Raw genomic sequence first — 27,611 nt, forward strand, 5'->3', positions numbered from 1 at the left:
ATATAATTGTTTTGCCCAAAAACAAATGTCAGAAATCAAGTGAACGTTATTCTGCTGTTAAGAACAGATTATTATTGTACATATCAATAATCTTTGGAGACTGTCTACGTTTCACGTTATTTCTAAAGACCGTTCTGTCACCATGACAAATTCCTTGTGTGTCTTTACGCATTCTTGGCAATAAAGCTCTTTCTTTTTCTTTTCGCTGTTCGTGTGACCAAACAACAATGTTCTAAGCATAACCAAGTGTATCTACACAATTGGCTCCAAACTACTGAATGCACCTTTAATAGTAAACCTATTTAAACATTTAGTGAATAAACAACTTCACCAAACTATTGAAAACAACAGAAACCTTCAACCAACCCATAATCCTAAACCTGACCCAAACCTTAACCCTACCACTAAATCTAACCTTAGCCAAACTAAACTTAGTAACAGCGATTGAGACTCTCGCGAGACTTGGATTGGCACTCCCAGTGGATTGTATAATGTTTGGCGGTTCACACAGTTTGAGCGGCAGATGGGACGCAGGTCGCGGTACGCTCAGCGCTCTTTAATGCATTTTGTTTTAAGTGTGCAGTTTCTAACTTGGCTAAAATGGACACTTCTCCAGTCGAAGTTTAATCGGTTTGAGAAATGAAACCGCTGATCAAATATTTGTTTGGATGTTATTAAACACGCGCACGTAAGAAAACAAGAGTTTCATGATGAAGATGAATTGTGGCGAACTGTTCTGGATATGATTCATATATTTGAATTCTTCGGTCTGTTCCTGTGTTTCGCGAAAGGTGAGAAATTTGTATTTTCAATAAATGAGCCAAACAAATATAAACAAATGTTTTACTCTTTATTCAAAACAGAAGTGTATTACACAAAGACCTTTAAAACAACTAAAAGATTACTTTCAGACTATTATTTTGCATTTGAACTGTTGATCGAGAATAAACTCTAGAACTGCAGGATTATCAATATTTGTGAGCGCTGAGGAGACATTGAACACATGTTGGGACACATTTACCAGCCGGACGGGTCATTTAGCACAAACTCGTATTGGAAAGCTCACATGGGTTAATAAAAAGGTTTAATTAAAAATATATACAATTTAAAGGCTAATTAATAGGAACACAAGTAAAAATAAGAGAAACGTGACATGAAAAATTAAATCAAAACTCGGAGAATGAAAATCATCTGTATTTTCTTGTTAATTCTCGATAAAGAAAATACTAAAACACAATCCGATTCTCAAGACTTTCACATTTTCTTTCCCATTCCCCTTTCTCAAAACTCAAATCAATCTCGACTCATCGACACTTCCAGAAGTCCCCAGCAGGGGTGATGAAGACAAAGGAAATGTAAAACTGACCCAATGCTGGTTTCAGTTTCATCTAATCTCAGTGTTGGGCCGGTGGGACACTGATCATGAGCACCTGCTGGTAGATGCTGGAACTACATCATCCGATCACAAAAACATGTTTCTCCGGACAGACATTCAGAAGTTGCCGTGTTTTATGCCGGAATAAAACAAATGTCCAAGAACAATTTAAATGTAAATGATTTAATTACATCTCACATCTTCATCCGGTGACGGATTGTTTTTGAATGTCCCTTAAAGAGCGTGAAATTGCTTTTAAATCACTCACGGTTAGGTAAGGGCAGGGGTGCCCACACTTTTTTGTGTGATGATCTACTTTTAAATGACCAACTCAATAAGATCTACCAACTAAAAAAGCACAGTTTCATTTAAAATAAGAAAATGCTTGTTGGGACTACTGCATGTATCCCTACATGGAATTCATCTTCTAATGAATAAAAAAAATATATAATAATGTTCAATGTTGATATAGTTATCTAAACCCAAAACACCTACAGCACAATAGATTACAATAGCCAGCGCATTTACCTTATTCTGATGGCGAGTATGTTTATTCAGTTGCCATGACAACCAGGTTAAGGGCTTCTGAGAAAAGAGCGCGAAATTGCGATGCTACTGCCCAGCATTGCCTTTGCGATCGACGTATTGGGCACCCCTGGGTAAGGGGCTCCCTATATCTTCCATAGTTTAGGATCAATACCTGCAGTTATATCTTTCTCCTCCCGACGAGACTGAACAGCCCATCTGAGGATCACCTGACTCGGGCTTTTGGGATCTTCAGAAGTGAGAGGATCTCCTCAAGGACAGAAACTAAGGTTCGTGCCAGTGTTTTATCTATTACATCATGACTGTACACCTGCAAATATAAAGATACAGTTCCAGAATCAGAACTGGACGGCTCATATGACATCAAGTGTTATTGTTAGTTTCGTGAGCTTGTCTTTGTTATTCTGTATAATGCCAATTGGACCCAGAATATGTTTATTATATGGCTGGGACATGGGTCAGAATATTCTGCTGTAGGGATTTTGAAACACAATTTTAATGGGAGCATTTTGGAAACTAATAACGATTCTTCAGGACACTTTGTGTTAATGGTAGTTGTAGTGGATACATTTATAGTGATTATTGTTAACATCTATGTGTATAATTCTGTTGCAGAAAACGGTATTCATTTTAATGTTCTAGATCAAAAAAGTTAATACACGTTAAGCAAATCCCCTACTGCCTCTCTGGTTCTAGGTGGTGATTTTAATATAGCAATAAATAATATGTTATATAGGTGCCCACCAAGGAAAACAATATCTTCAAAAACATTTATGGACAAATTTGATTGATTGAAATTTGGCGAAAAATGTATCCAGATGAATCTCAAAACACCTGGAGTAACAAGGACTGTTCGAAACAATCTAGAATTGATTATTGGTTGATCTCTAAAATATTAAGAAGAAACAATATTCAGTTACTATTAGCAACAGTCCTTTGACCATAAAGCCATTTATATTTCAGTATGTTTATCCCAAAATAATACCTTGAAAATCTCAAAAGCATCGCTCTGGAGGTCAAATAGGTCCCTCCTTAATGATGATAAGTGGAAGCAGCAAATTAATGAACTCAAAATGTGCTGGAACAGAGACACAAAAGGCTCATGTGTGAAATTGGAGCTTTTAAAATATGAATTAGGGAAATTTCTAAGGAGGTTTGGAAGCAATATAGAAGTTCTTTCACAACTAACTCTTAATCTTTTGAGGAGCCCTTATCTGGCAGTCAAACATATAAATACTTCAGACTACAAAATAACTTAGATGAACTGTATAGATCAAGAGCTAAGGGAGCCCATGTTAGATCTAGAAACAAATGGCTAGAAGAAGGGGAACAAAATGCATCCTACTGTTTTAGGTTGGGAAAAGCTAATGCTTTGAATGCTTCAATTGTCCATCTTCGAACTAATGATGGGGCTCTTGATGACCCTAAAGCATCTTTTTGCTCCAAGTTTTATAATAATTTAGATAATCAAGATATTGTGAAAAATCACGCAATTATTTTTTGATTCAATTAGTCAAAATAAATGTATTTCAGCAGAAGATAATGAAGCTTGCGATAACAATCTCCCAAAGGGAAATCTTACAGGCCCTTACGAATTCAAAAAATAATAAAAGTCTGGTCTGTGATGTTTTAACCTCTCCGGAGTTATAGAAGATGTTTGCTGAACATTTATCCCCTTTCTTGTTAAAGGTTTTTGCAGAGTATTGAAATGGAAGCACTTCCACCAAGTATGACACAAGGGATCAATACCTTAGTACCAAAACCCAATAAAGACTAGTGTTGTCAAAAATACCGGTACTCCAGTAACAAGTCTGTACTCAAACAAAAAATTATTTGCGATACCAGAATTTCTGGAGGTACCGGAGTACCGAGTGCAGAGGCAGGAACTTTCGAACGCTACAAGCAAAAGATGACGACAAGCAAAGCTGCTGCGGCTTTGTCGAACAGAAAAGTGGAAAAAGCCAGGTTTGGAAATTCATAGGTTAGGTTTGTGTGGTCGGTGCTTCTCTATAAATTGCGCGAATGTCCCGATCTAAGGGGGAGAGATTGAAACTGTACCTGGCTGAGAGAGACTCGTCCCTCGCGCGCGCACGCTTAATGCCGCTAGATTAGAACTTATTTAATCAGAATATCTATATATATGTCCATATGCATTTCTTATCATGAAGAAAAATGGCAAAATGCAGCTTTATTAATAAGAGAGCACTTTGCACATTAGTTTGGAAATTTGTTTTTTATTAATTCTATTGTATGCTTGTTTATTTAGGTTTTGTTTTTTAGTACTTGGTAAACATTTAAATTAAAAGTTGCAAAAGTTGAAGCAAATCTTATATAAGTGTTCAAAAATACTTTAAGCATACATTGAGAACACTTTAATTTAAATATATTATTTTTGAATTATAACAAAACTGAACAATGGCATATTTTTGTTCATAGTTCAGCTGTTAATTTGTTAAGTTTGTTATTTAACACCATGGAAATCTAGGCCCGCGGACGGGCCCTTAAATGTACAAAATAAAAGTATGCGATAAACAAAACAGCTGTGTGTTACATTGGTACACATGCCACATATCTTTGGAAAGCTACATTTCTTGATTTTCTATTGATATAAACCATTTTAAGATACAATCACAACAGCAGGTACAATCTATATCTTTGTCAGACCACCAACATATAAACAACCAATAACAAAATTTAGGCAACTCACCTATGATGCCTCATAGTTGTACACTGAGCCATAACTTCCCGACAAAAACGGTGTTGTTTCATTGTCAAATGTCCAAATGATCAAATCAAGTAAAATGTTTAGTCCAAATCACATTATTACATCAATAAATATCCACAGACTCTTGTTGCATCATTTCAAAGCACCTGGCAGCTGTGCCTAATCTTTCACATATTACCGTAATAACTTCAGTTCAGATGTAAACATTTCCTATATCCGTATCAAAATGGAAGCACGCACTCTGACCTTTCGATTGACACCTCATTTGACCCAATAGGAGCTTCCATGTCCTGTCCACAGCCTTCAATACCCAACCACCATCTGTGTCGAAGTGTAAGGGCATACCCACTTTCCTTTGTTTACTGATCAAACCAATTACATTGAAGAGTGGAAATGACTGACGATCGTGATAGCCAATGAAATTCTGAAAACAGTGATATGCGGCTTTAGTGGAACGATTAGAGTACGGCTCTGTTATTCCTAGCGCAAAGTTTCCTCGAAGTTTACCCACTGCTGTAGGCCTCAGCAGAAATGCATGCAGAGCTGCTTTGGAACTGTTTACACATTTGGCGATTTAAATATGGTGAAACGGATCTAAAAACAGGATTTTCACCCCAGGATGCTGATATAAGAAGGCATTCATTGTCAAAATTCTGAGTTTGGAGATGAAATTTCTGAAAACAATACAGATGATTCAGAGGCAGATGGAGAGATGAGACATGGCTCTGGACAAGTAAGTGTTTTCTTGTGTTTATAACATATATTACTGTATATTCCGCGATAAATAAGCTTTTAGTTTGAATAATGAATACACATTTTGTAATTACCCTTTGTCGTGTGTTTCCTCAGTGAGTGTTTGAACCGCTTGTGCGTGTTTTTAGTTCATTGTTTGTTTCAGATCTATTGACATGCTATATAGATGTTTTGTATATTTACTGTAAATATATATATATATATATATAGTAAATAAATCAATAAATATAAGTTGAAAATAAGAATATATGTTTGAGAGTCTATTTGTTACAATGCGGGAGGTGGGGAGGTGTAGGGCCATCTATTTGTTACAATGCTGAATTGATGGGGGAGGTGTAGGCCCATCTCTTTGTTCCATAGTACATTGGCAAAGTATACAGTATTTACAGTAAATATACATACAATAATACATTTTTACACACTCGAAAAGAAAAACTAATATATATATATATATATATATATATATATATATAGAATACAGAAAAGATGGAAAAGTTGTGTCTAGCTTTGTAAATTACATTTATTTATTCTCCCCACTCAGCAAGCGGCCACATAAAGTGGAGCAGCAGGACAGCACCTCATCAAGAGAGGAGGGCTTTCAGAGAGACCCTTGCTGAGGAGCATGGCAGAGTTGGGGTCTCACTCCACAGCCAGACCCAGTATCTCCTGCTCCACTGAAGAGCACATCACAGGCCGTTGCACATCACCAAATCTTGCACCGCTGGTCGCCTGAAGTGCAGGCAGTGTCATGCAAAGACACCAGTGAAGTACTCTCCTGTGTTGTGCCTATGTGCTTTGTACACAAATGTGACTGCTACAATGACTGGCATGTTGCTAGAAACATGTACAATTTTATAATGGTTTGTAAATACTTTATGTAAAAATTAATGTAAATAGTTTGTTGTGTATTTTTATATAAACAAATTGTCCACCATAGCACTAGTTTTGACTCTTTTATATGCACAACATTTAGTTTCAAGAAGGGAAAAGGCACTCTAATGTGTTTATGCATCAGTTACTCTGTGTCAGCAAAACTAATAGTGGATCTGGATATGGAATATGATAGCTCTAAGTGTCATCTTTCATTAGAGCCCAAAATTATGACTGTACGCTGAAGCGCTCAAAAGTTGCAGCCTTTTGTCCTAGGGTTTCCAAAGTGACCTTTTGGAGTATCCAAAAGGCACTTTTGTAAAACGCCTGGGTGTACCCTTAGAAAAACATGTGTAAAATATTCATTTTTATGATATTGTTATAACATTTGAACCTGGACTAGGTAAGGATTCATGCTGTGATCCCATTGTGTTCTCAAGCTAATAGCTACAAGTTATAGTCATCTGCAGGCATCTGTATGCAAAAAAAATTTCAGGCGGAAAAAAAAAATTCTATTTCATTGTGTTCAAACTTCTATTACTCAAAATCAGTAGCACTTACAGTAATTCTGACAGCTGGAGAAAAAACTTCAGAGTGCCCCCTTTCAAATGTGACCAAAACCATGCATGTACTCCAAACGGTTCAAGAACAGCTTTAAATTTACTTCGGGTATGCCTTGATTAGGCGTTTTAGGCTAATTTTACAGGATTGGGAAGAGGTTAAAGAGTGTTGTTTAGTAACCTGTTTTTGTGTTTTGCTTTGGTACCGAAAATGTACCATAACATGTTTACACATTTGTTCATGGTGTGGTTTATTTTACAATGTTTTAAGGATAAAACAATCTGAAAATATTAACCCACTTATGAGATCAAATTAACCCAATATTCCTGTAAAAATGAACCATTATTTGGGTTTAATAACCCATTAGCGGTGTTAGTTTAGCCCAACATGTGTTCTGTCCCATATTTAAACTGTTCAGATGATCAATAATAAAATTACACACTTAATTCTGCAAAGGTCCCTGATATGTGTGCAGAAATAACGCCGTGTTTTTGAGACTTCAGTGAGATTTGTATCACAATCTATTTATCCAACTAATCTAAAAGTATTTGCTTTGATATTTGGGTGTATTTTTGGTTTGATAGTTTTGTTGGTAATGCTGCTGAAACATGCAGTTCTCTTCTCCATAGGAATCAATACAATTTAGCCTTCTGTTATTTAATATCATGCATAATTCATATATGCAGACGAGTGTGTGACATTCAGTTATCTGTTACTGTCAGTGTTTTTCTCTACATTAAAGGGGTCATGACATGCCTTTATAAAATTATGAGGTTCACTCATTATATTACTAAAATTAATATTACAAGGTTTTTGTTTGCACAAAAAAATTAATATATACGTAAAACATTATAATTTCCCACCCAAATTTTGACCCTCTGTCAGAAACGCTCAATTCTGATGCTTCTCCTTTAAGACTTGACAGTAAACGTCCACGTGTTGTTTAGTAACCTGTTTTTGTGTTTTGCTTTGGTACTTAAAATGGTATTGAGTATCGTGAAATTTCACTGGTATTGGTACCGACTACTGAAATTTTGGTACAGTGACAACACTAATAAAGACCAGGCATGTTTAGATAATTGTCGACCGATTACTCTTTTAAATAAGGATTATAAAATTTTAGCTTTGATTTTTGCAAAAATAATTAAAGATGTTCTTTATTCTATAATTGACGAATCACAATCCGTATTTATGGAAACGCATCATAATGCAAACAATATAATGTTAGTTTTAGATCTACTGGATAATAATGAACTCATCACTAATGAGAGTTACTTGCTTTTCTTAGATTTCTATAAAGCCTTTGATTCACTTGATCAACTTATATTTTAAAACTATTGCAAAAGATTTTTAAAACATTATATTGGAATAATAGTAGTTCTGTTAAATTAAAATTTGGAACTTCACCAAGATTCAATGTATTGTGCCATATAAGACAAGGCTGTCCTATATCCCCAATTTTTGGCTCCTCAGATTTCCAATAGTAATTTATATCGTGTGACAATTGACAAATTATTATTAGCCAGTTGACTGATGACACCACATTGTTTTTGAACGATGCTTCCCAAATCCCTATTGCTTTAAGATTGATTAACAGAGCTTCAGGTCTCTATTTAAATGTTAATAAATGTGAACTAATGTCCTTTAAAAGTGTGATGTTCCCTCTATATGTAACTATCCAGTGAAAGATCAAATTACATTCCTTGGAATAATAATTAATAAACACCAAACTACAAGGTGTAGATTAAATTTTGACCCCATTATAGAGAAAACCCAAAAGAAGTTAAACTCGTCAATTAAATGAAGCTGAAGGTTTGTCCAGACTCACTTACGCATCTCTGTCCTTGGAGGTTGATAAAGGGGTGTTCAAATTTTGGTACAATTTTATACCATTTTGTTTGGAAAATTAAAACCCACTTTATTAATAAGTATGTGATGATGAAGCCAATTAAGCAGCTGGGACTTAATTATTTTGGACTTCTCTACTTTAAACGATACATTTATATTAATTGGCTCAAGCACTTTTTTAATAACTCTCTTTGGAACATTATCCCTAATTATATTTTTTCTAAAGTTGATGGCTTGAGTTTTCTTTTACTTTGTAATTATGACGTCACAAAGATCCCAAATAAATTGTCCAATTTTCATTAGCAGATGTTTTTGGCTTTGTCCCTGATATACAAACACAACAGAAATTATTTTAGGAATAATAAGAACATTCTCTACAAAAATAAATCACTCTTTTTTGATAATTGGTTTAACAACAATCTTATTTTATTTGGGAAACAATTTAACCCACGTGCTAAACATTATAGCTACACAGATTTATTTTACAGAAGTACTAAAGAATTTGCAATTGTTTTTGATGTAGTTCCCTCTGGAGTGTCATTGCTGCTGCAATGAAGTGAATTTTCCATGGCCATCTCCACATTCTTTGAATTTATCTGACAATATATGTTAAACTGTGCAGTTTAATAATGGTAAAATGAAGCTCTTTTACAGAGAGAGATAGTAACAGTTTCTTTCATAATACCTTACTGGAATAACATTGTAGAGAATGTGTTTTGGGATCAAGTATGGACTTTGCCCCAAAAGTATCTGCTTGCAAATAAAATAAATATTGTTTAAATTGATTCATAAGTTCATCCCAACTAAAGATTTTCTTAAGCGATATAAATCAGACATTGATGTAAATTGCTCTTTCTGTCAATCCTCGGTGGAAAACATTCAGATGACTGTCAGATTGTTTTTACATCTTTCTTGAACCTTTTTACTTTATTTATTGTGTTTTTGTAGGTTGGAACAAATTTGGTGGAGTACCTCCTTCAGACTGAGATGTCTCGGATTTATTTCCCTTCATCCTAAACTCAACAAGACAAGCCTGCACACAGATCATTTTAATGCTTATTTTGATTTAATTTATTTGATAGATTTGATTAAATCATTACATAAAGAGTTTTCTAGTAATAGATGCTAAAATTATAAGTAATATTTAAAGAGAGAGTTTAAAATTTACTCGCCCTCATGCCATCCCATATGTGTGACTTTCTTTCTTCTGCAGAACACCTCAAATGTTTTTGGAAGAATATTTCAGCTCTGTTGGTCCATACAATGCAAGTGAATGGTGACCAAAACCGCAAAGCTCCAAACGGCACATAAATGCAGCATAAAAGTAATCCATATGATTCCAGTGGTTTAATCCATGTCTTCTGAAGCGATATGTTCAGTGTGAGTGAGAAACAGATCAATATTTGTGTCCTTTTTTACTATAAATCTTCACTTTAGCATCTGAAAGTCACACGTGGCACCAGTTTGTTTTACTTTCAGATGTGAAAGTGGAGATTTATGGTGAAAAAGGACTTAAATATTGATCTTTCTCACCCACATCATATCACTTCAGAAGACCTGGATTAAACCACTGGAGTCGTGTGGATTACTTTAATGCTTAATTTATCTGCTTTTTGGAGCGTCACATTTCTGGCCATTATTCAAATTAAATGAAACCGCTGAAATATTCTGAACAAAATAAAATAATTTTAGAAGCAGAAGAAAGTCATACACATCTGGGATGTTTCATGTTTTTATTGCCTACTGTATTTAACATGAATTATAAATGTTACTTTATTGTTCTAGATGCTGTTTATTAAAACGTTTGTAAAATGTGTTTAATTGTACTTATTGCATGTATTTATATTAATGCAAAATAAAGGAGCTAACATGTTTACACATGTTACATGAACATGTTTAATTGTTCATGGTGTGGTTTATTTTACAATGTTTCAGGATAAAACAATCTGAAAATATTAACCCACTTATGAGATCAAATTAACCCAATATTCCTGTAACATTGAACCATTATTTGGGTTTAATAACCCATTAGCGGTGTTAGTTTAGCCCAACATGTGTTCTGTCCCATATTTAAACTGTTCAGATGATCAATAATAAAATTACACACTTAATTCTGCAAAGGTCCCTGATATGTGTGCAGAAATAACGCCGTGTTTTTGAGACTTCAGTGAGATTTGTATCACAATCTATTTATCCAACTAATCTAAAAGTATTTGCTTTGATATTTGGGTGTATTTTTGGTTTGATAGTTTTGTTGGTAATGCTGCTGCAACATGCAGTTCTCTTCTCCACAGGAATCAATACAATTTAGCCTTCTGTTATTTAATATCATACTTAATTCATATATGCAGACGAGTGTGTGACATTCAGTTATCTGTTACTGTCAGTGTTTTTCTCTACATTAAAGGGGTCATGACATGCCTTTATAAAATTATGAGGTTCACTCATTATATTAATAAAATTAATATTACAAGGGGGTTTTGTTTGCACAAAAAACATTCATATATTGGTAAAACATTAATTTATATATATATATATATAATTTCCCACCCTAATTTTGACCCTCTGTCAGAAACGCTCAATTTTGATGCCTCTCCTTTAAGACTTGACAGTAAACACCCACTGTTGTGATTTTGATCTTTTGAGATGATTCAATACGTGACTTATCAAGTCGGTTCACAGAATCAAACTGAATCGAAATGTAGTTCCAGGTTGATGACGCAAGATGCACATCTGAATCACTTGTTCTGGCAACGCAGCACGTCGAACTGTCCAACTCAAAAAGAACCGAATGGGCCGGTCCCATGAACTGTTGAAGTTTCCAGAGGATTAACGAGGACTTGCTGTGTGTTGAAGTTAGTTGCAGTAGTAACTTGTGTAGCTAACTGTGATGGATATTTAAAAGAATCTGAATTTCATTAACTTACGGTTTACTTATGTATCAGAAACAACACACTAAAATGAAACTAAATGCAGACGAGTAGAAGACTGAATCCTGAGACAGAGTTAGAAATGAACGAGTTGGCCTCATACAGGTTAGGTGACTCTCATGAGTTAATATACTGGATTGAACCAAAGAACCTGTTTGAAATGTACATTTCAAACCTACACACTGAATTGAAAGTGTCTGACTCAAAAAGAACCGAATGGGCCGGTCCCACTAACTGTTGAAATTTCCAGAGGATTACCGAGGACTTGCTGTGTGTTGAAACGTTAATGGCAGTAGTGTATAAAACATTCATAAACCTACAGATGTTTGTATCCATTAGTTTTTAAATAATTACAAAAATCTTTGCTAATGGGTCTCGAGAATTGTTTTTTAAACTGGCTCATTGAAACAAACTGTCCGAAAGAACCTTATCGTGGAAATGAATTAGACTTCCCATCACTACTGACCATCTCATTGCTCAGCACAACTGGGAGGGGCTACAGAAGTTATTAAAGGTAAAGTAGGCGTTGTTGTGTAGTTGTGGAGGCGGTTAGATGCAAATGCCGACCATAGTGACATCACAATTTGGAGGAAATAAAAAACAAGCCATTTTGGCAGCTTGATTTCAACAAACGCTGTTTTTGCTGTGAAGAGGAAGTTTTGAGTTCTGAAACTTACAGGATGTTTTTACAGTGCAATAAAATTTTATATTTTAAAAGATCAAGGACAATTTGATTCATCATGTCATGACCCCTTTAAAATCTAAAAACTAAGCATCTGTTATCAAACGTCGACATCATCTGTGACCTTTTATATCAGAATGTAATTTTAATACAAGAATATCTCTTAATAAAAATGACCATGGCTTGTTACCATGACCATGGCACAGTTAATATACTTATTTAATTAATATAAAATCTCCTTCAAGTAAAAACTGAAGACTCTTTCTGACCATTTTATTTCTTTGAAAGTGGCTAAATTATATTTACAGAATAGTTTGCCCAAAAATGACAATTCTCTCATAATTTACTCGCCTTTAAGTCGTTGCAAACTTTGCCTTTAAGTGGTTGCAAACCAAAAAGCACATAAAGGCAGCATAAGAGTAATCCATATGACTCCACTGGTTTAATCCGGTTTTGGATGAGAACCATTTGTTCACTATAAATCCTTACATCAGCAGTCATGATCTCCAGCTCGACTGCAGTTACTCATCGAGCGCTCGGTGCATGTCAAGAGAAAGTTAAATCAAGGTGTGTAGAGACTGCAATGACAAGATGTTCAGTAGAAAAGCCGTTATAATTTGGTTTGTTCTCGACTAAAATCGATTAGATCACTTCAGAAGACGTGGATTACATCACTGGAGATGTACAGATTATGATTATTTTATGTCATTTTTGGAGTTTGAAATTGTGGTCACCATTCACTTGCATTGTATGGACAAACAGGCATATCTTCATTAAAGGATCTACATTTGTGTTCCACAGATGAAAACTGGCATTAAGGTAATTAAGGTATGTTTTAATGCAGCGGACTAAAATGAGATCATCATTCTAGTTAATCTGTTGTTTTACGTGAACTTTCACTTCATACAGATCAGAGAGAAATAATCGTTGACTGAAAAAGTTGATATTGATGATATTCCTAATGCATGATGCATTCTTTTAAAAGAAAAAACACTTTGTTTTAGTAAATAATTCACCAGATAACTGCTAAAAACAGACAAGTTGCTTTTTCATTTGTATTTATAATGGGTATGTAATGAATGAAAGATACAGATTCAATCTGAACATTAATTTCATTCATGCACCTCAGAAATGTTCTTTTGGGACAGAAGAAAAAATTACTCTTAAAAATGATCCACTTTAACAATGTTTTGGACAGTTGCAGGTGTTTATTGGGGTGTTTTGTTTCTACTGTCAGTGAAAATGACCCAACAGGCACAAAACTGCATTTTGATACAAAATAACCCCAGATATTTTAAGATGTAGTTTTAGTCATTGACAAGATTTGTTTGATTGTTCATTTAAATGTTTCTCTTTGTTCTTCAGGTGTGTTTGGTGTTGATACGGATGGATTGAAGTCAGTGTCGGTGATGGAGGGAGATTCTGTCACTCTACACACTGATGTTACTGAAATACAGAGAGAGGATCAGATACTGTGGATGTTTGGACCTCAAGACACTCGTATAGCTGAAATCATTAAACGGTTCAATTCAAGCTCTATAGATGATGATGATGATGGAAGATTCAAAGACAAACTGCAGTTGGATGATCAGACTGGATCTCTCACCATCAGAAACATCAGAATCGAACACTCTGGACTTTATAAACTACAGATCATCAGTAAGAAAGGAACTTCATACAAGAGATTCAGTGTTACTGTATACGGTGAGTTCGACCCGTCATGTGTCATTTGTGTTCACTGATTTCAATTCTTGAACAAAAATGGATAAATATAAAATAAGAGTTTCTCAGTCCTGCACAGTTGAGTTCTCATTAATCGGACACTCTCTTCAGTTCATTAATGAGCTAATAAGTCAATTCATGGAGCGATATGTCATTATATAAATAATGCAAAATATGAATGAATTATTTGGGAGTAACCTAATGTAATGGCATCACTCTTCACTGAATTTCCCGCCAGGATGATGTTGTGTGGGGAACATGAGAAAGAGCCTCAATGTAGGTTAAAAGCAGCGGACAAGAAAGATCCCCATTAGTGGAGTTCTATAGTGGAATAAACTAGTATGGACCAAGACTTTCATAACTGAGAATATATACACTGCAGGGTCAGGGTGAGCCAAGCAAATGAGGTTCTCCTTCTGTCATTCACTTGACATTGTGTCGATGTAGTGACACTAAGGGTCGCTCCTGGGAGCCCCAGACATCTCTGATCTTTGAGAAAAGGCCAATGAAAATTGGCGAGTGAAATTTGCATGCCACTCCCCTGGACATACGGGTACATAAGGAGACGGAAATGCAAGCCACATTCAGGTTTCTTCTTTGGAGCCAAGCGATTGTATTTCACAGAGCTCATCTACTCTGCCGATCCATTCATCTCTCGCTCTAACGAGCTGTTGGTATCTATGGTGCATTGCTGCGGTTCTCTCCCTCTCGCACTGGTGTTGTGCAGAGAAACACCCCTGGGCGCTTCAGCAGCAAAAAAAAGAGTATATTTTCTCTAAGAGAGAAATATTTTCTACTAAATGAGTGGCACTACGAAAGTGTCTTTTTCAAGATGCCTATTCGTTTGTGTATTGTTCCTGGTTGCGGTTGCTATCTCTCCGCTTCTGACGGCCATGATCACTGCCGCGTGGAGATGGTGTTCGTGGATGGTTCATGCCCTCATTGTGAGAGTATGACCATGGCTACGTTGAGGTAGCTCGGCTCGGTCCATCTACCTACGGGTATGAGGCAGAGTCGGTTAGTGAAACCCCCCACGGACCATCCATTCCCCAGCACGCTCATATGTCCCGGTCGAGTTCTGGGATGAGACCACCGGCCCATCTCATGGCGGGTTCACGGAAGGATGCCTCCAAGGGTGGCTGGGGCGCTGTGTGCAACAGGCACGCAGCCAACGGTCCTTGGACTGGCCCGTGACTGTGTTGGCACATCAACTGCCTCGAGTTGCTACCGGTATTACTTGCCCTGCGGAGGCTATTCCCGTTGATTCGTGGCAAGCATGTGTTGGTCCAGCATGTGTTGGTCCGGACGGACAACACAGCGACGATTGCATACATCAACCGTCAAGATGGCCTACGCGTTCGTCGAATGTCGCAACTTGCCCATGTCTCCTCCTCTGGAGTCTGCAGAAATTCAAGTCGTTGCGAGCCACTCAAATCCCGGGCCACCTCAACAGCACAGCGTACGCGGTGTTGTGGCGGTCACACTCAGAGGAGAGTGGAGACTCCACCCTCATGTGGTCGAAAAAATTTGGAGTTGATGCAGTCAAGCGCAGGTAGACCTGTTCGCTTTCCGGTAATGCTCCCACTGCCCGCTCTGGTGCTCTCTGACCGAGGCTACCCTCGGCACAGAAGCGCTGGCCCCTGGGGCTGTGCAAAAATGCATTTCCCCCAATGAGCCTACTTGCTCAGACGTTGTGCAAAGTCAGGGAGGATGAGGACCAGGTCGTGCTAGTGGCTCCTTATTGGAACCAACCGGACTTGGTTCTCTGACCCATCCTTCTCTGTCAGCGAACCATGCCTGGAGTTCGGTCCGGGTTAATCTCACGTCATCTTGAGACTCCGACCGGGCTATGTGCCCAAGGTTCCCAGGACTCCATTCAGGTATCAGGTGGTGAACCTGCAAGCTCTGCCCCAGGAGGAGGCAGACCTAGCCTTGGCGTTGCTGTGGCCGGTGTGTGCTTTGCGTATCTACTTAGACTGCACGAAGAGCTTTAGAAGCACTGAGCAGCTCTTTGTCTGCTTTGGTGGACAGCGAAAAGGAAGCGCTGTCTCCAAACAGAGGATCGCCCACTGGTTCATTGACGCCATTGCTATGGCATACCATACCCAAGACGTGCCGCCCCCTGCTGGGCTGCGCGACCATTCCACCTGGGATCTGACCTACGGCGCCTCTTTAGCAGATATCTGCAGGGAAGCAGGCTGGGTAACACCTATCACCTTTGCGAGGTTCTACAACCTCCGGGTTGAGCCGGTTTCATCCCGTGCCTTGTCAAGTTCAAACAGGTACGTTTTGGGACAGCTGGCCGGGTGTACTGCTTGCATATAGCGCATTTCCCCTCCATTGAAGCGAAGACGTGCGCTCCCTCTCCCAGTCGTGTTGACAAGAGTGTGGACACTGGATGTCCTTCCTCCTCAGCCCAGTGGCTGGTGAGTTTTTGGAGAAACTCGCCACTAGCCTAGTACTTGTTTCAGTTAGGCTCTGTACTGGGTTAGGTGCTCCACGTGCGTTGGTTATCCCGTTGATAACCCTGTGTGATGTATTTTTCCGCAAAACAGTTTCCCCATTGGTAAACTGCATCTTCCTTGGACAGAGGCCTCTTTGTCACCATGTTTATAGTAAGTCCTACCCCCCTTCGGGTAGGATGTACCATGGGCCCCTTCCACATGATGTGCTTCCGACTGAACTCTGTTAGACCATACGTCTTATTCCCATTTTAAAGCCCCCCCTCTCTGGGGGTGTGGTCTCTGATGTGTCTTCCTCTTTAAAGGGACACCCCCTGATGTGGACCTTATATGGCCCCCAGCTGAACTATTTCTTTCCTTTTGGGTAGAAAAAAAGAGAAGAGGCTGCGGCTGGGTCAGCCTGTTCTTATTTTTTGAGCAGTCGGCTTGTCCCCGAGGTGCAGTGGACCGTTTGATGTCTACAATTGCATTGGGGGTAGTTGCGTGTTGGCCTGGTGCGCTGGCTACAAGAGTTCTGCCCGTCTCGCACCTCCAGTCAATGTTTTCTTTCTGATCACTGAACTGCGATTGCTCCCCCTGCAGGTCACAGTGTAAAATACAAAACCACCACTGACTAGTCACTAGAAGTTTATTTACTAATAGAGATATTAAAGGGATAGTTCATCCCAAAATGACATTTTGAACTTTTTTTCTCATTCTTTCCAGCTCCTCTGCCTGTTCCTGTCATTATCAACAACTCTTCAATCTGTTCATCATCATCATCATCATCATCAGGAAGATCATTGAGCCCAAAATGTGTCTTTCAATGTTCAGTGGTGACTGTGACACATGTGACTCTCTCCTGGTACAAAGGAAACAGTTTATTGTCCTCCATCAGTGTGTCTGATCTCAACAGCAGTCTCTCTCTGGAGGTGGAATATCAGGAGAACAACATCTACAGCTGTGTGGTCAACAATCCCATCAGAAACCAGACTAAACATCTCAACATTAATGAAGTCTGTCAGATGTGTTCAGGTGTGTCAGTGGTGATATTAGAGTCTCTTGGTCTGTCTTGATTATTAATAATGCAGGACATCAGGAACATTGTGCAGGTTTATCTTAATGAGCTGTAACTCGTCATGTGATTTAGAACTGTGTCAAATATATTTTCAAAAAGAACTCAAGAACACAGTTTTAGTAGTTTTTTGGGAATCTTCCTGCAATGTCTTGTTTGACTCTTAGATCAAACACTCTGATCAAAGGCAGATCTGAGTTTCACAATTATGACTTCAGTGGTGAAATGTTTTAAATGTTAGTTTGTTCATATTTTCTCTCCCTGATCTGCTGATGATTCATAGTGTCTTGGCTGGACTCATTTGCACTAATGACTGTTTTCTGTTTGTCCATTACAGATCAGATATCACGTTCATATCTCATATCATCACTGATAGTTGCTGGAGTTGTGGCACTGGTGGTGATAATTGCAGTTTCTGGAGTGATTTACTGGTACATCAGAGATCGTAAACAAGCAAGTCAAGAGGGCAAGTATTATTGTAACCAAATAAATTTTTTGTTTTCCAAAAACTGCCAAAATATAATATCAAATCTCATCAATGATTTTTATAGTTAACTTATATTATATAAACTTATTTTTCAAACAGTCCAATCTCATGAAGATGAGATACATTATGCTCAACCAAACCTTTGTGCACATTATGTTCACAATACGGTAAGAAACCAGTTTGCTGTGTGCACAGTGTCTGTCTGTCTTTCTGTCTGTCTGTCTGTTAAAAGTTCAGCGTCAGTAGAGAAATAATATTTGTGTCTGCTTGTATTGATGCATTCAGTGTGTGCTTCCACCATTCATGCATCAAGAAAATAATAATCTTTTTGAAAGAATCGACCTTTATCACAGACCGCGTCATCACGTCCATCTCTGAACAGTAGCACAATCAAACGTCCTTCTATCAATGGCCGATCAGTGTTGATCAATTAAACTAACTGAGATGTGCTTGACAATAAACTTCAACAGTTTAAACAGTTTATCTTGACACAGCAGCACTTTATTATGTGTCATCTTTTATTTTAATGAACTCAACGTGTTTAAACCCAATTGTGCTTGTAACGTTGTTTTCACTATTGCATCATGTTAATCTCCCATTTATATTAATATTAATATCGCTGGAGACACTTTATCATCTCTATTATTGACACATTCATTACATTCAAACTTTATGACTTTAATTCATTTTACTGTGCAGATCTTGTCATCAGTAAACACTTCCTGAATCATCACATGAGAATATTACTCATGTTTAAAGTTATTAAACTCGTTTGTTTCTGTAATTGGACTCTTGAGATGGAAATATTCCTTCATCTGAACTGATCTTATATCAAACCTGGAGATTATTTAGAAAAGTTAAGACATGAAACAATTCAATCATACTTTTGCTCATATTTTGTGATTTAAACCCCTTCTAATGCTCTTTAATGTGCTATATGTACTCTTGTTTGTACATATTTTCTAAACTAAACAAGTTTTACTCTGTGAAGTGCTGCATAATCCTATAGATACACCCCATTAAAATAACATCTATCAATAAATGTACAATATCAATCATATAGAAGGCATCATAATGTTTCATCATTCTGAGTAATGGAAATGTAATGATTTAAAGGTGAATCGTCTCTTCAGATTTAGTATTTGAGATGAATTGTACATAAATAGACCATAATAATTCCACACTCCTGTTGATTAATGCTACATCTCGAAGATTAAGTTTTGTGAACACGGAAATGTGATAAAGGTCAATTGGATATTTGACATTAGTATCTATTTATTCTTGCTTGTTTCCGACGACAGCCTGAGCAAATATTCTGTGTAATTATTGCTTCTGACTTTTAAACAAATGAGTTTATGGTATTAGTGGTGAAGAAAAGAAATAAACTATAGAGAAAAAGTCCAGCCAAAAATGAGCTCACCCTCATGTTGCTCCAACTTGTCCTCCACTTTCTTCTTTTGTGAAACTTGAAAGTAGGAATAATAAGGAATTCTGCTTCCTGATTTCAATTCAACAATAGTTGCTTCAAGGATCCAAAAGTGTCATAAAAGTAATCCATGCAGCTTGTGCGTCATATTCCAAGTCTTCTGAAGATATACGATATGTTTTAGTGAAGAAAAAGCCGAATTTTAAGTTGTTTTACAGTGAAAATCTTGAGTGAAAAGCAAAAGTGTTGTTTTAGTTTCACTTTTCACTCGTGAACATGCAAAGTAGCGCAATGGAGATTTTCACGAGCACTTACGGATGTCAAAAGTAAACGTACTGTGGTATCAAGACAAAAATAAAATAAAAGTAACAATACCCGTCTTCGATTCAGTAGTATGAGTACCGACTCAATTTGGTATCCGCTCCGTGTTTGACCAAGAGGCACCTTCATTCGGACACTCGTATTTGCATGTCCGTGACGAGCTCACACGGGAATCCGGTTATACAAGTTTAAATGCCAGTCATGTTTAAAATATCTGTTGTGTGTGGTATTAAATTAAACACAGTCTGTTGTCTGTTGTCAATGGATACCAGCAGGATAAATATTGGATAAGTGCTTTAGGTCTTACAGTGGAAATGTGCAGACAATAACTTAAAGACTCAAACTACTCTCAAACCTCAATCACTGCTCTTTATTTTTGCTCTTTAAAACTGAATTGTGAAACTTTTTAATATTAAACTACTTTTTCCTATCACAGATTAATACAGAGACAACTAGAAGTCGTCGAAGTTGATGTAATCTTTGTAAGCTAAACACTCTGTGGCGCCCCGCCCGACACAACCAATGGCAGGAGATTGGGGCGGGATTATCTGTTTGTTCAAGCGCAGTTACATTAAACACCTGTTGTTTACAGTCTCTAAAGAAAAGCATGATGACATGTAAATAAAGACATGTTGTCATCGTAAGTTTCCCTCATATTGTTTAATGTCACTGTTTATATATTTACTCCCAGATCTGCAGTTGATGGCGACAAGCAGTTACCCGTTCACTTTCTCCATAAAGGAATTGAATTTTAACAATAACTAATAATCCTTTAAAGACAGACCTACTGTGAGCTCAGAAGTTGTTCACCTATGGTTTATGCTTCTGTTGAAGTCCATATTATTTACATTTTAAAGAAAATCATTTAGCTTTTTTCTTTTCTTTTTTTTGCCAAAGTGCAACAAAAGAGCTCTGCAGCGACCGCACGCTCCCATGACGCAAATGAGTGTCTCTCACGACACACTTACACTGATTATATATGTGGAAAGGAGGCGGCGAGAACCAGCTTGACGACATGAATAATATTTTAATGATTAACTTAAACAAAGGACAAACACACACACATGACGGACATGTCCGTAAACAATCTCTCTCTCCCGCACAATCCTCCGCAGTCGGCCTTTATCCCTCTCGGAGGTTTGATTAGCCTGATAAGGGACCGGGTGTGTATGATCATGACCCGGCCCCGCCCTCCGCCCTGCCACAATATATTTGTATATATCTGAATATTTTGAGATACACTTTTAAATATATTGATTCAATACTTACTGTATAATCAAGAACTTTTTTAAAAAGCTAGTTTTCTTTTTGTATTCTTCATTTAATCATTTTAATTTGATTATATAATTTCCAACGCTTCATGGGATGATTGTCCATTCCCTCATTAAGTACACAGTCTTGTACCTTTTGTCTTTTTGTCCGATTTATCAAATAACTTTTTGCTTAAAATCAGTGTTTGTGATGTTGTTTTTCACCTCAGAACTGACTGGTTTGGTTTATGATTTACAACTCATTTATAAAAAATAGATTTGATTAAATCAGGTGAGCTACCAAGTAAGCCAATAACATGGTTATAAATGTGTATGTAGGTGGATCTTTGATGCGAGTGTTAAAATGTTTCGTTTTTCAAGTCATGTATGTAAGTAAAATAGTTTTATATCAGAACATAGCGGAGGGTGAGTATTAGAGTGAAAAGTTATCAAATCAAAATCAGCAATTATACTTGTGATTTGTGTGACCGTGATTAAACCACACAGTTGTAGCGCCTCTAGTGTTCATTTCACCAGGAAACTGCTGCGGCACATATAAGTCAGTGTGCAGAAATGTAAATAGAGTAACATTCATTCTATGAGACCCGGTTGGAAATCTTTCTGTTCTGTCTGCTGCTTTACTGTATCTCTGAAATGCTACGTGCCCTTTTCTTTGCATAGTGTGCATCTACTGACATGATCATGCATGTTTGTGCATGCAGATTACATCACTACATGGCCAAAAGTCAGACACATTACACAATATCTGTGCTTAACATTACTAATGCTCTTGTGTCTCAATACAAGTCCCAGCTGATGTGTTCAACATCTAGAGAAAAACAGATGAGTGGAAGCTGTTTGGGGGACAAACTTCCTGGTATTGTAACTATTTTCAAATGAAATGCTCAAGCACATTAGGGGTGTTTGGGTGTCCACATACTTGACCATATACTGCATTTGTTAAATTGACTAGATTAGGGATGCACAGATACTGGTATCGCAACATCCCTAGACTAGATGTAGAAATTATGATGATTCAACTGAAAGATCTTCAGCTCACATTTTACATGATTTTGACAATTGAGTTGGCGGGACGGATGGAGATTTTATTGGAGCTAAACATCTGACACTAAACTTTAATTAAGGATCTTTTTGTGGTTAATTTGCACTTTGGTGCCGTTTTTATTTCCTGAAATATTTTTCTCTCGCTTGCAGCTTTGAATAGAGTATCTGGAGCTTCAATACAGTTCCTGTCTGTTTCTCTCCATCTGTAATTGTTTCTGTTTTCTTACAGGAAACTAGTGGAGCAGATCTCACCGAATACTCGAGTGTTAAGACAAGCTAAGACCACATCAACTCGACTTTGCAGGATTTCTGTGTTATTCATTTTACCAACATACATTAAGTCAAACTTGCAGCACACTTTTCAAAGGAAGTTACTGACGGATTCCAGCACATAAAGCCACATTTCAACAACTCTATATCTCACAATCCTGTCCTGCCCAGACTTGAGACAGATCTGATCCACCTTATTACCATCTTCATAATAAACACCTTAAGAACTGCACACAGAGCTAAGATAAGATCTTGTCTAGACTTTGAGTTCCTCATGTCATATCTGCCTTACAAAGCATCAGTGTTTCTTTACACTTTCGTATTTCAAAGCAAATAGTTAACAAGCCACAGAATCAGTTTTACAACACAAGAACTGCACTGGATGTCTAGATGTGTCGTTTTTAAGTATTTGAGTTATTAAGTATTGTGTCTGTATCCTCAATTGTTTCCGTTATTTACTGACTATTTTATTATTGTTTGATGTTGCTTTGACATGTAAGTGAATAACATTTTAATAGACTTTGTGGAGTAGAACTTCTTTTATACTGTTTTTATACTGTTTTTATACTGTTATTAACCAAATAAATCTCTGTTAATACGAAGAACCCTGGTTTCAATCCAGTAGTCTTTCTTAATACCAGTTACTTTTCTCTAATGTCAGAACATGTTCACACACATTTGGACCCAAAGGTGGGAAAACTGGAATGTTCCAGCCCCCATTTTCATTCTTTGCTTCTGACATTTTCTTTTCATGCTGGAAACATGCATTACAGTATATTAGATTATAATATATCAGCACCATCTATTGACGAACATCCACTCATTATTGAATTACTGTCATGCCATCTTAAACTCAAATGACTTTCTCTCTTTTGTGGAAAACAAAGATATTTTGAAGAATGTCTGAGATGTGTTTGTCAGTTCAATGCAAGTTAATATGATCCAAAACTTTCATGCTCCAAAATGGACATAAAGGCAGCACAAAGGTAATCCAGACAACTCCAGTGGTTTAATCCAGGTCTTCTGAAGTGATGCAATCCATTCTCACTGTGTTATGTACATGTGAGCTCCATCTTCCTGGTGTAAACGTGCCAGATGTTACGATTTATACTGAATAAGGACTTACATTTTCATACGTTTCTCTACAAAAGGATTTAATTCCCTCCTTTATTGGGATTCAATATTTAATGGGGACAACAAATATCATTTTGAAAGTTTGTGCTCAATACATTTTACAACCTGAGTCAGGATTTATTTTTCCTTTTGTGTTTGTATTCTTCTCCAGTTATGAAAAAAAAAACGATTTTTTATTTTAACATGCATTTTTCAGGAAGTTATTCGCATGTATTTGAGCGTTCAACTTGAAGCAATATGTCGTTAATAGACTCATGAATAAAACTGTATTATGTGAAAATCATGAAACTTTATTGGGTTTAATGCTGTTTAACAAACACTGGTTGGAAAAACCAACAATGTGGAACTGTATAGCCTATACTAGGTATGACATGACCATATATATTCCTAGAAAAGTCTTCATTTCTTCTATTGTCATGGCCAGATTTTCTTTTCCTTTTTTGGTGTGCATACAAGTTAGTGTTGTGGATTAGTGTTGTGCATTTCATCTATCAGATCTGTGGGGAAAAGATGCATAAATAAATCAACTGGTTTCTTTCCCTGGACATTCACTTTCCACTCTCCAAATAAAGGAGGCAAGTCTCTCAAACTGGTTGTATTTGACTTTCCAGACATTCCTGGTTTTGTACTGCCCTTGAGTTCAGTCAGTTAGCACATGCACAGCTTCCTCAGCATCTTCAGCTTCCTCAGCATCTTCATCTCCCTCAGCATCTTCAGCTCCCTCAGCATCTTCAGCTCCCTCAGCATCTTCAGCTCCCTCAGCATCCTGACCTGAAGAATAAAACAATTATATTTATTCCTTAGATGTTACTTTATGTCATCATATAATTTTATTGAATTTCCTTTTACCTGCGATGGTCTTCTACAATAGAAGGATTGGCAAGATATTCCTGCTGTGATCAACTTTTGTGGCTGTCCATTGGCCATCTTGGTTTAAAGGAATTTTAGTTGCAGTTACAACTGCTGGCCACTGGGTAGAAGTCTATGGAGTGATACAGTAGTGTCCAGTGTAGTGGCTGATACAGTAGTGTCCAGTGCAGTGGCTGATACAGTAGTGTCCAGTGTAGTGGCTGATACAGTAGTGTCCAGTGCAGTGGCTGATACAGTAGTGTCCAGTGTAGTGGATGATACAGTAGTGTCCAGTGCAGTGGCTGATACAGTAGTGTCCAGTGCAGTGGCTGATACAGTAGTGTTCAGTGTAGTGGATGATACAGTAGTGTCCAGTGCAGTGGCTGATACAGTAGTGTTCAGTGTAGTGGATGATACAGTAGTGTCCAGTGCAGTGGCTGATACAGTAGTGTCCAGTGTAGTGGATGATACAGTAGTGTCCAGTGTAGTGGCTGATACAGTAGCGTTCAGTGCAGTGGCTGATACAGTAGCGTTCAGTGTAGTGGCTGATACAGTAGCGTTCAGTGTAGTGGCTGATACAGTAGCGTCCAGTGCAGTGGCTGATACAGTAGCGTTCAGTGTAGTGGCTGATACAGTAGCGTCCAGTGTAGTGGCTGATACAGTAGCGTCCATTGCAGTGGCTGATACAGTAGTGTTCAGTGTAGTGGATGATACAGTAGCGTTCAGTGCAGTGGCTGATACAGTAGCGTCCAGTGCAGTGGCTGATACAGTAGCGTTCAGTGTAGTGGCTGATACAGTAGTGTCCAGTGCAGTGGCTGATACAGTAGCGTTCAGTGTAGTGGATGATACAGTAGTGTCCAGTGCAGTGGCTGATACAGTAGTGTCCAGTGCAGTGGCTGATACAGTAGTGTCCAGTGCAGTGGCTGATACAGTAGCGTTCAGTGTAGTGGATGATACAGTAGTGTCCAGTGCAGTGGATGATACAGTAGCGTTCAGTGCAGTGGCTGATACAGTAGTGTTCAGTGTAGTGGATGATACAGTAGTGTTCAGTGCAGTGGCTGATACAGTAGTGTCCAGTGCAGTGGATGATACAGTAGTGTTCAGTGTAGTGGCTGATACAGTAGTGTCCAGTGTAGTGGATGATACAGTAGTGTCCAGTGTAGTGGCTGATACAGTAGTGTTCAGTGTAGTGGCTGATACAGTAGTGTTCAGTGTAGTGGCTGATACAGTAGTGTCCAGTGTAGTGTATGATACAGTAGTGTCCAGTGTAGTGGCTGATACAGTAGTGTCCAGTGTAGTGGATGATACAGTAGTGTCCAGTGTAGTGGCTGATACAGTAGTGTTCAGTGCAGTGGCTGATACAGTAGTGTCCAGTGTAGTGTATGATACAGTAGTGTCCAGTGTAGTGGCTGATACAGTAGTGTCCAGTGTAGTGGCTGATATGCAGTTACACCATTGAAACCCGTTAAAGAACATGACTATTGAATAGCTGTCCACTCTATTGACCACCATGTGTTAAAGTGTTAACCGAGATTGACACAAATCTCCACCTTGCTTTCTGTAGCTGATATTAACATAATCCCAAATTATTTTTTTCTCCTTTTTAGGTTCAATTCTGAGCATATGTGCATTATGATGTGAGTCATAAAGGAGCAGGTCAAAAATATCTTTCTGTATCATGTTCGAAAAAAATATTTACATTTCAGATAACAAGCAGATTAGAAGAAGTTTTTATCATCAAACAGAAGAAAGAAAGAGAAATCCCTTGTCTAACCTGTTCCTGCATTATTTTACAGTTAAACCTTGATCAGTCAGTTACAGTTAGTGGTTTTACCAGTTTGGGTTCCCATAATGCACTTACAACAAACAGAAAATGTTTTGTGTATGTCTGTACGGTTAGGTTAAGGCACAAGATAAACATCTTATTATACATTATTAATGTGTATAAAGATTTAACAACCTGAAGTTTATTTGATTTTTCGTTTTGTCTGTTTGTGGTCACACCTGAACTCTTCTGTTGTAATAATACAATCAAAATTTTCAGTGTAAGTTGCACAAGGGTTTTTATTTGATTTACCTGACAGGTTTGGAGCCAGGGAGAGGTCCAGTTTATGACAATGAGATTCATTCAGATGTGAATATACAGAGATTGTCAGCTCATATGAAGGGTAATGGACATAGTATACATTAAATTCGCAATCACTTTATCAATCATATTGTGTCTGACTATCACTTATGTGGCTGGTCACATGTGTGAATGCTGTATGAATAATCAATATTATCTGTCCATATTTTTACTGATAGATTTTAAATGCGTAATCATATAGTACATGTTGTCAATGTTTAGGAGTACACTAGCATGACCTCAAATCTTATGATACTGTTTCTCAAGGTCATTGTAATTGTGTTGATATGTAATGAATCAACTGTAATACCTAATGTGTCCAGCAGAGGGAGCGGTCTGGTGAGATGACCAGGGGTAGCGCAGAGACGAGCAAGAGGAGCTAGACGTTAGTTTGGTGTTGATAATGTTGGTTCATATACATTAAAGTTTGAGCACAAGCTCATTGTGAAAAAGACCAAGTCTGATCTTTACATCACAAACAACACAGTAATATCACTGGATATTGTGTTTTCATGTCTCTCTCTGCAGTCGTTACTCGTCTGTCCTGTTTGATAGAAGAGCACTTTCAGTTTTCATGTCTCACATTACAAACATCATTAAAACACAAATAATGTCTTTCACTTTTACTTGTTTCTGCTCACATTGTTGTTTAGTCTTCTTGTGTTATTTTGGTTAATTAATGGCTTTGGCGATTTTATCCATGACATTAGTGTGTTTTGAGCAGCAAATAGTGCATATATATTAACACTTCACTCATGTGATGCTATCATATATATGCTACTTCTTTATCTATATTTAGCAATATGTTTTTCTATTTTTACAGTAAAGCTGGTGAATCATCTACAGTTTTATTTCATTGCAGTGATTTTGTTTTAAACAACATCCTCACCTAGTGTTCAAAGCTTTTTTTTTCTTCCAGAGAGTTCTTGTCTTCTCTGAAAACCCTCTAGATCTGAAGTGAAAAACCAGAAATGCAATGACAGCAGCACCCGTCCGAGCATGAACCAGTGAAGGGGTCACCCCCTCAGGATGGAAGATGAACCGGACACAATCTAGAAAAAGAAAAGACTTGGTTTATAAGTATCTTACAATGTCATTCTAAATTGATTATCTAAATTGTTAATCTCAATTTATAGCAAAAAAAAATAAAAAATAG

The 27,611-nt window shown here is 37.5% G+C and overlaps 1 protein-coding gene across 3 annotated transcripts in view; it reads left to right on the forward strand.

The window, feature by feature from the left end:
- LOC127639579 (hepatocyte cell adhesion molecule-like) overlaps positions 1-22,945 on the forward strand; it is a 29,588-nt gene extending 6,643 nt beyond the window's left edge. For 2 of the 3 annotated variants that reach the window (XM_052121662.1, XM_052121661.1), the window contains 5 exons: positions 13,656-13,994; positions 17,180-17,488; positions 17,866-17,994; positions 18,115-18,182; positions 22,307-22,945. In XM_052121662.1, the coding sequence (XP_051977622.1) occupies positions 13,700-13,994; positions 17,180-17,488; positions 17,866-17,994; positions 18,115-18,182; positions 22,307-22,357 (852 nt within the window). In that variant the 5' untranslated portion in view covers positions 13,656-13,699 and the 3' untranslated portion in view covers positions 22,358-22,945. Of the gene's footprint in view, positions 1-513; positions 792-13,655; positions 13,995-17,179; positions 17,489-17,865; positions 17,995-18,114; positions 18,183-22,306 lie in introns of those variants that run through there. The other variant, XM_052121660.1, reaches the window with a different exon arrangement.
- Positions 22,946-27,611: the final 4,666 nt, after the last annotated feature.

The sequence above is a fragment of the Xyrauchen texanus genome, chromosome 48 (genome assembly GCF_025860055.1).
Source record: "Xyrauchen texanus isolate HMW12.3.18 chromosome 48, RBS_HiC_50CHRs, whole genome shotgun sequence".
Lineage (NCBI taxonomy): Eukaryota > Metazoa > Chordata > Actinopteri > Cypriniformes > Catostomidae > Xyrauchen > Xyrauchen texanus.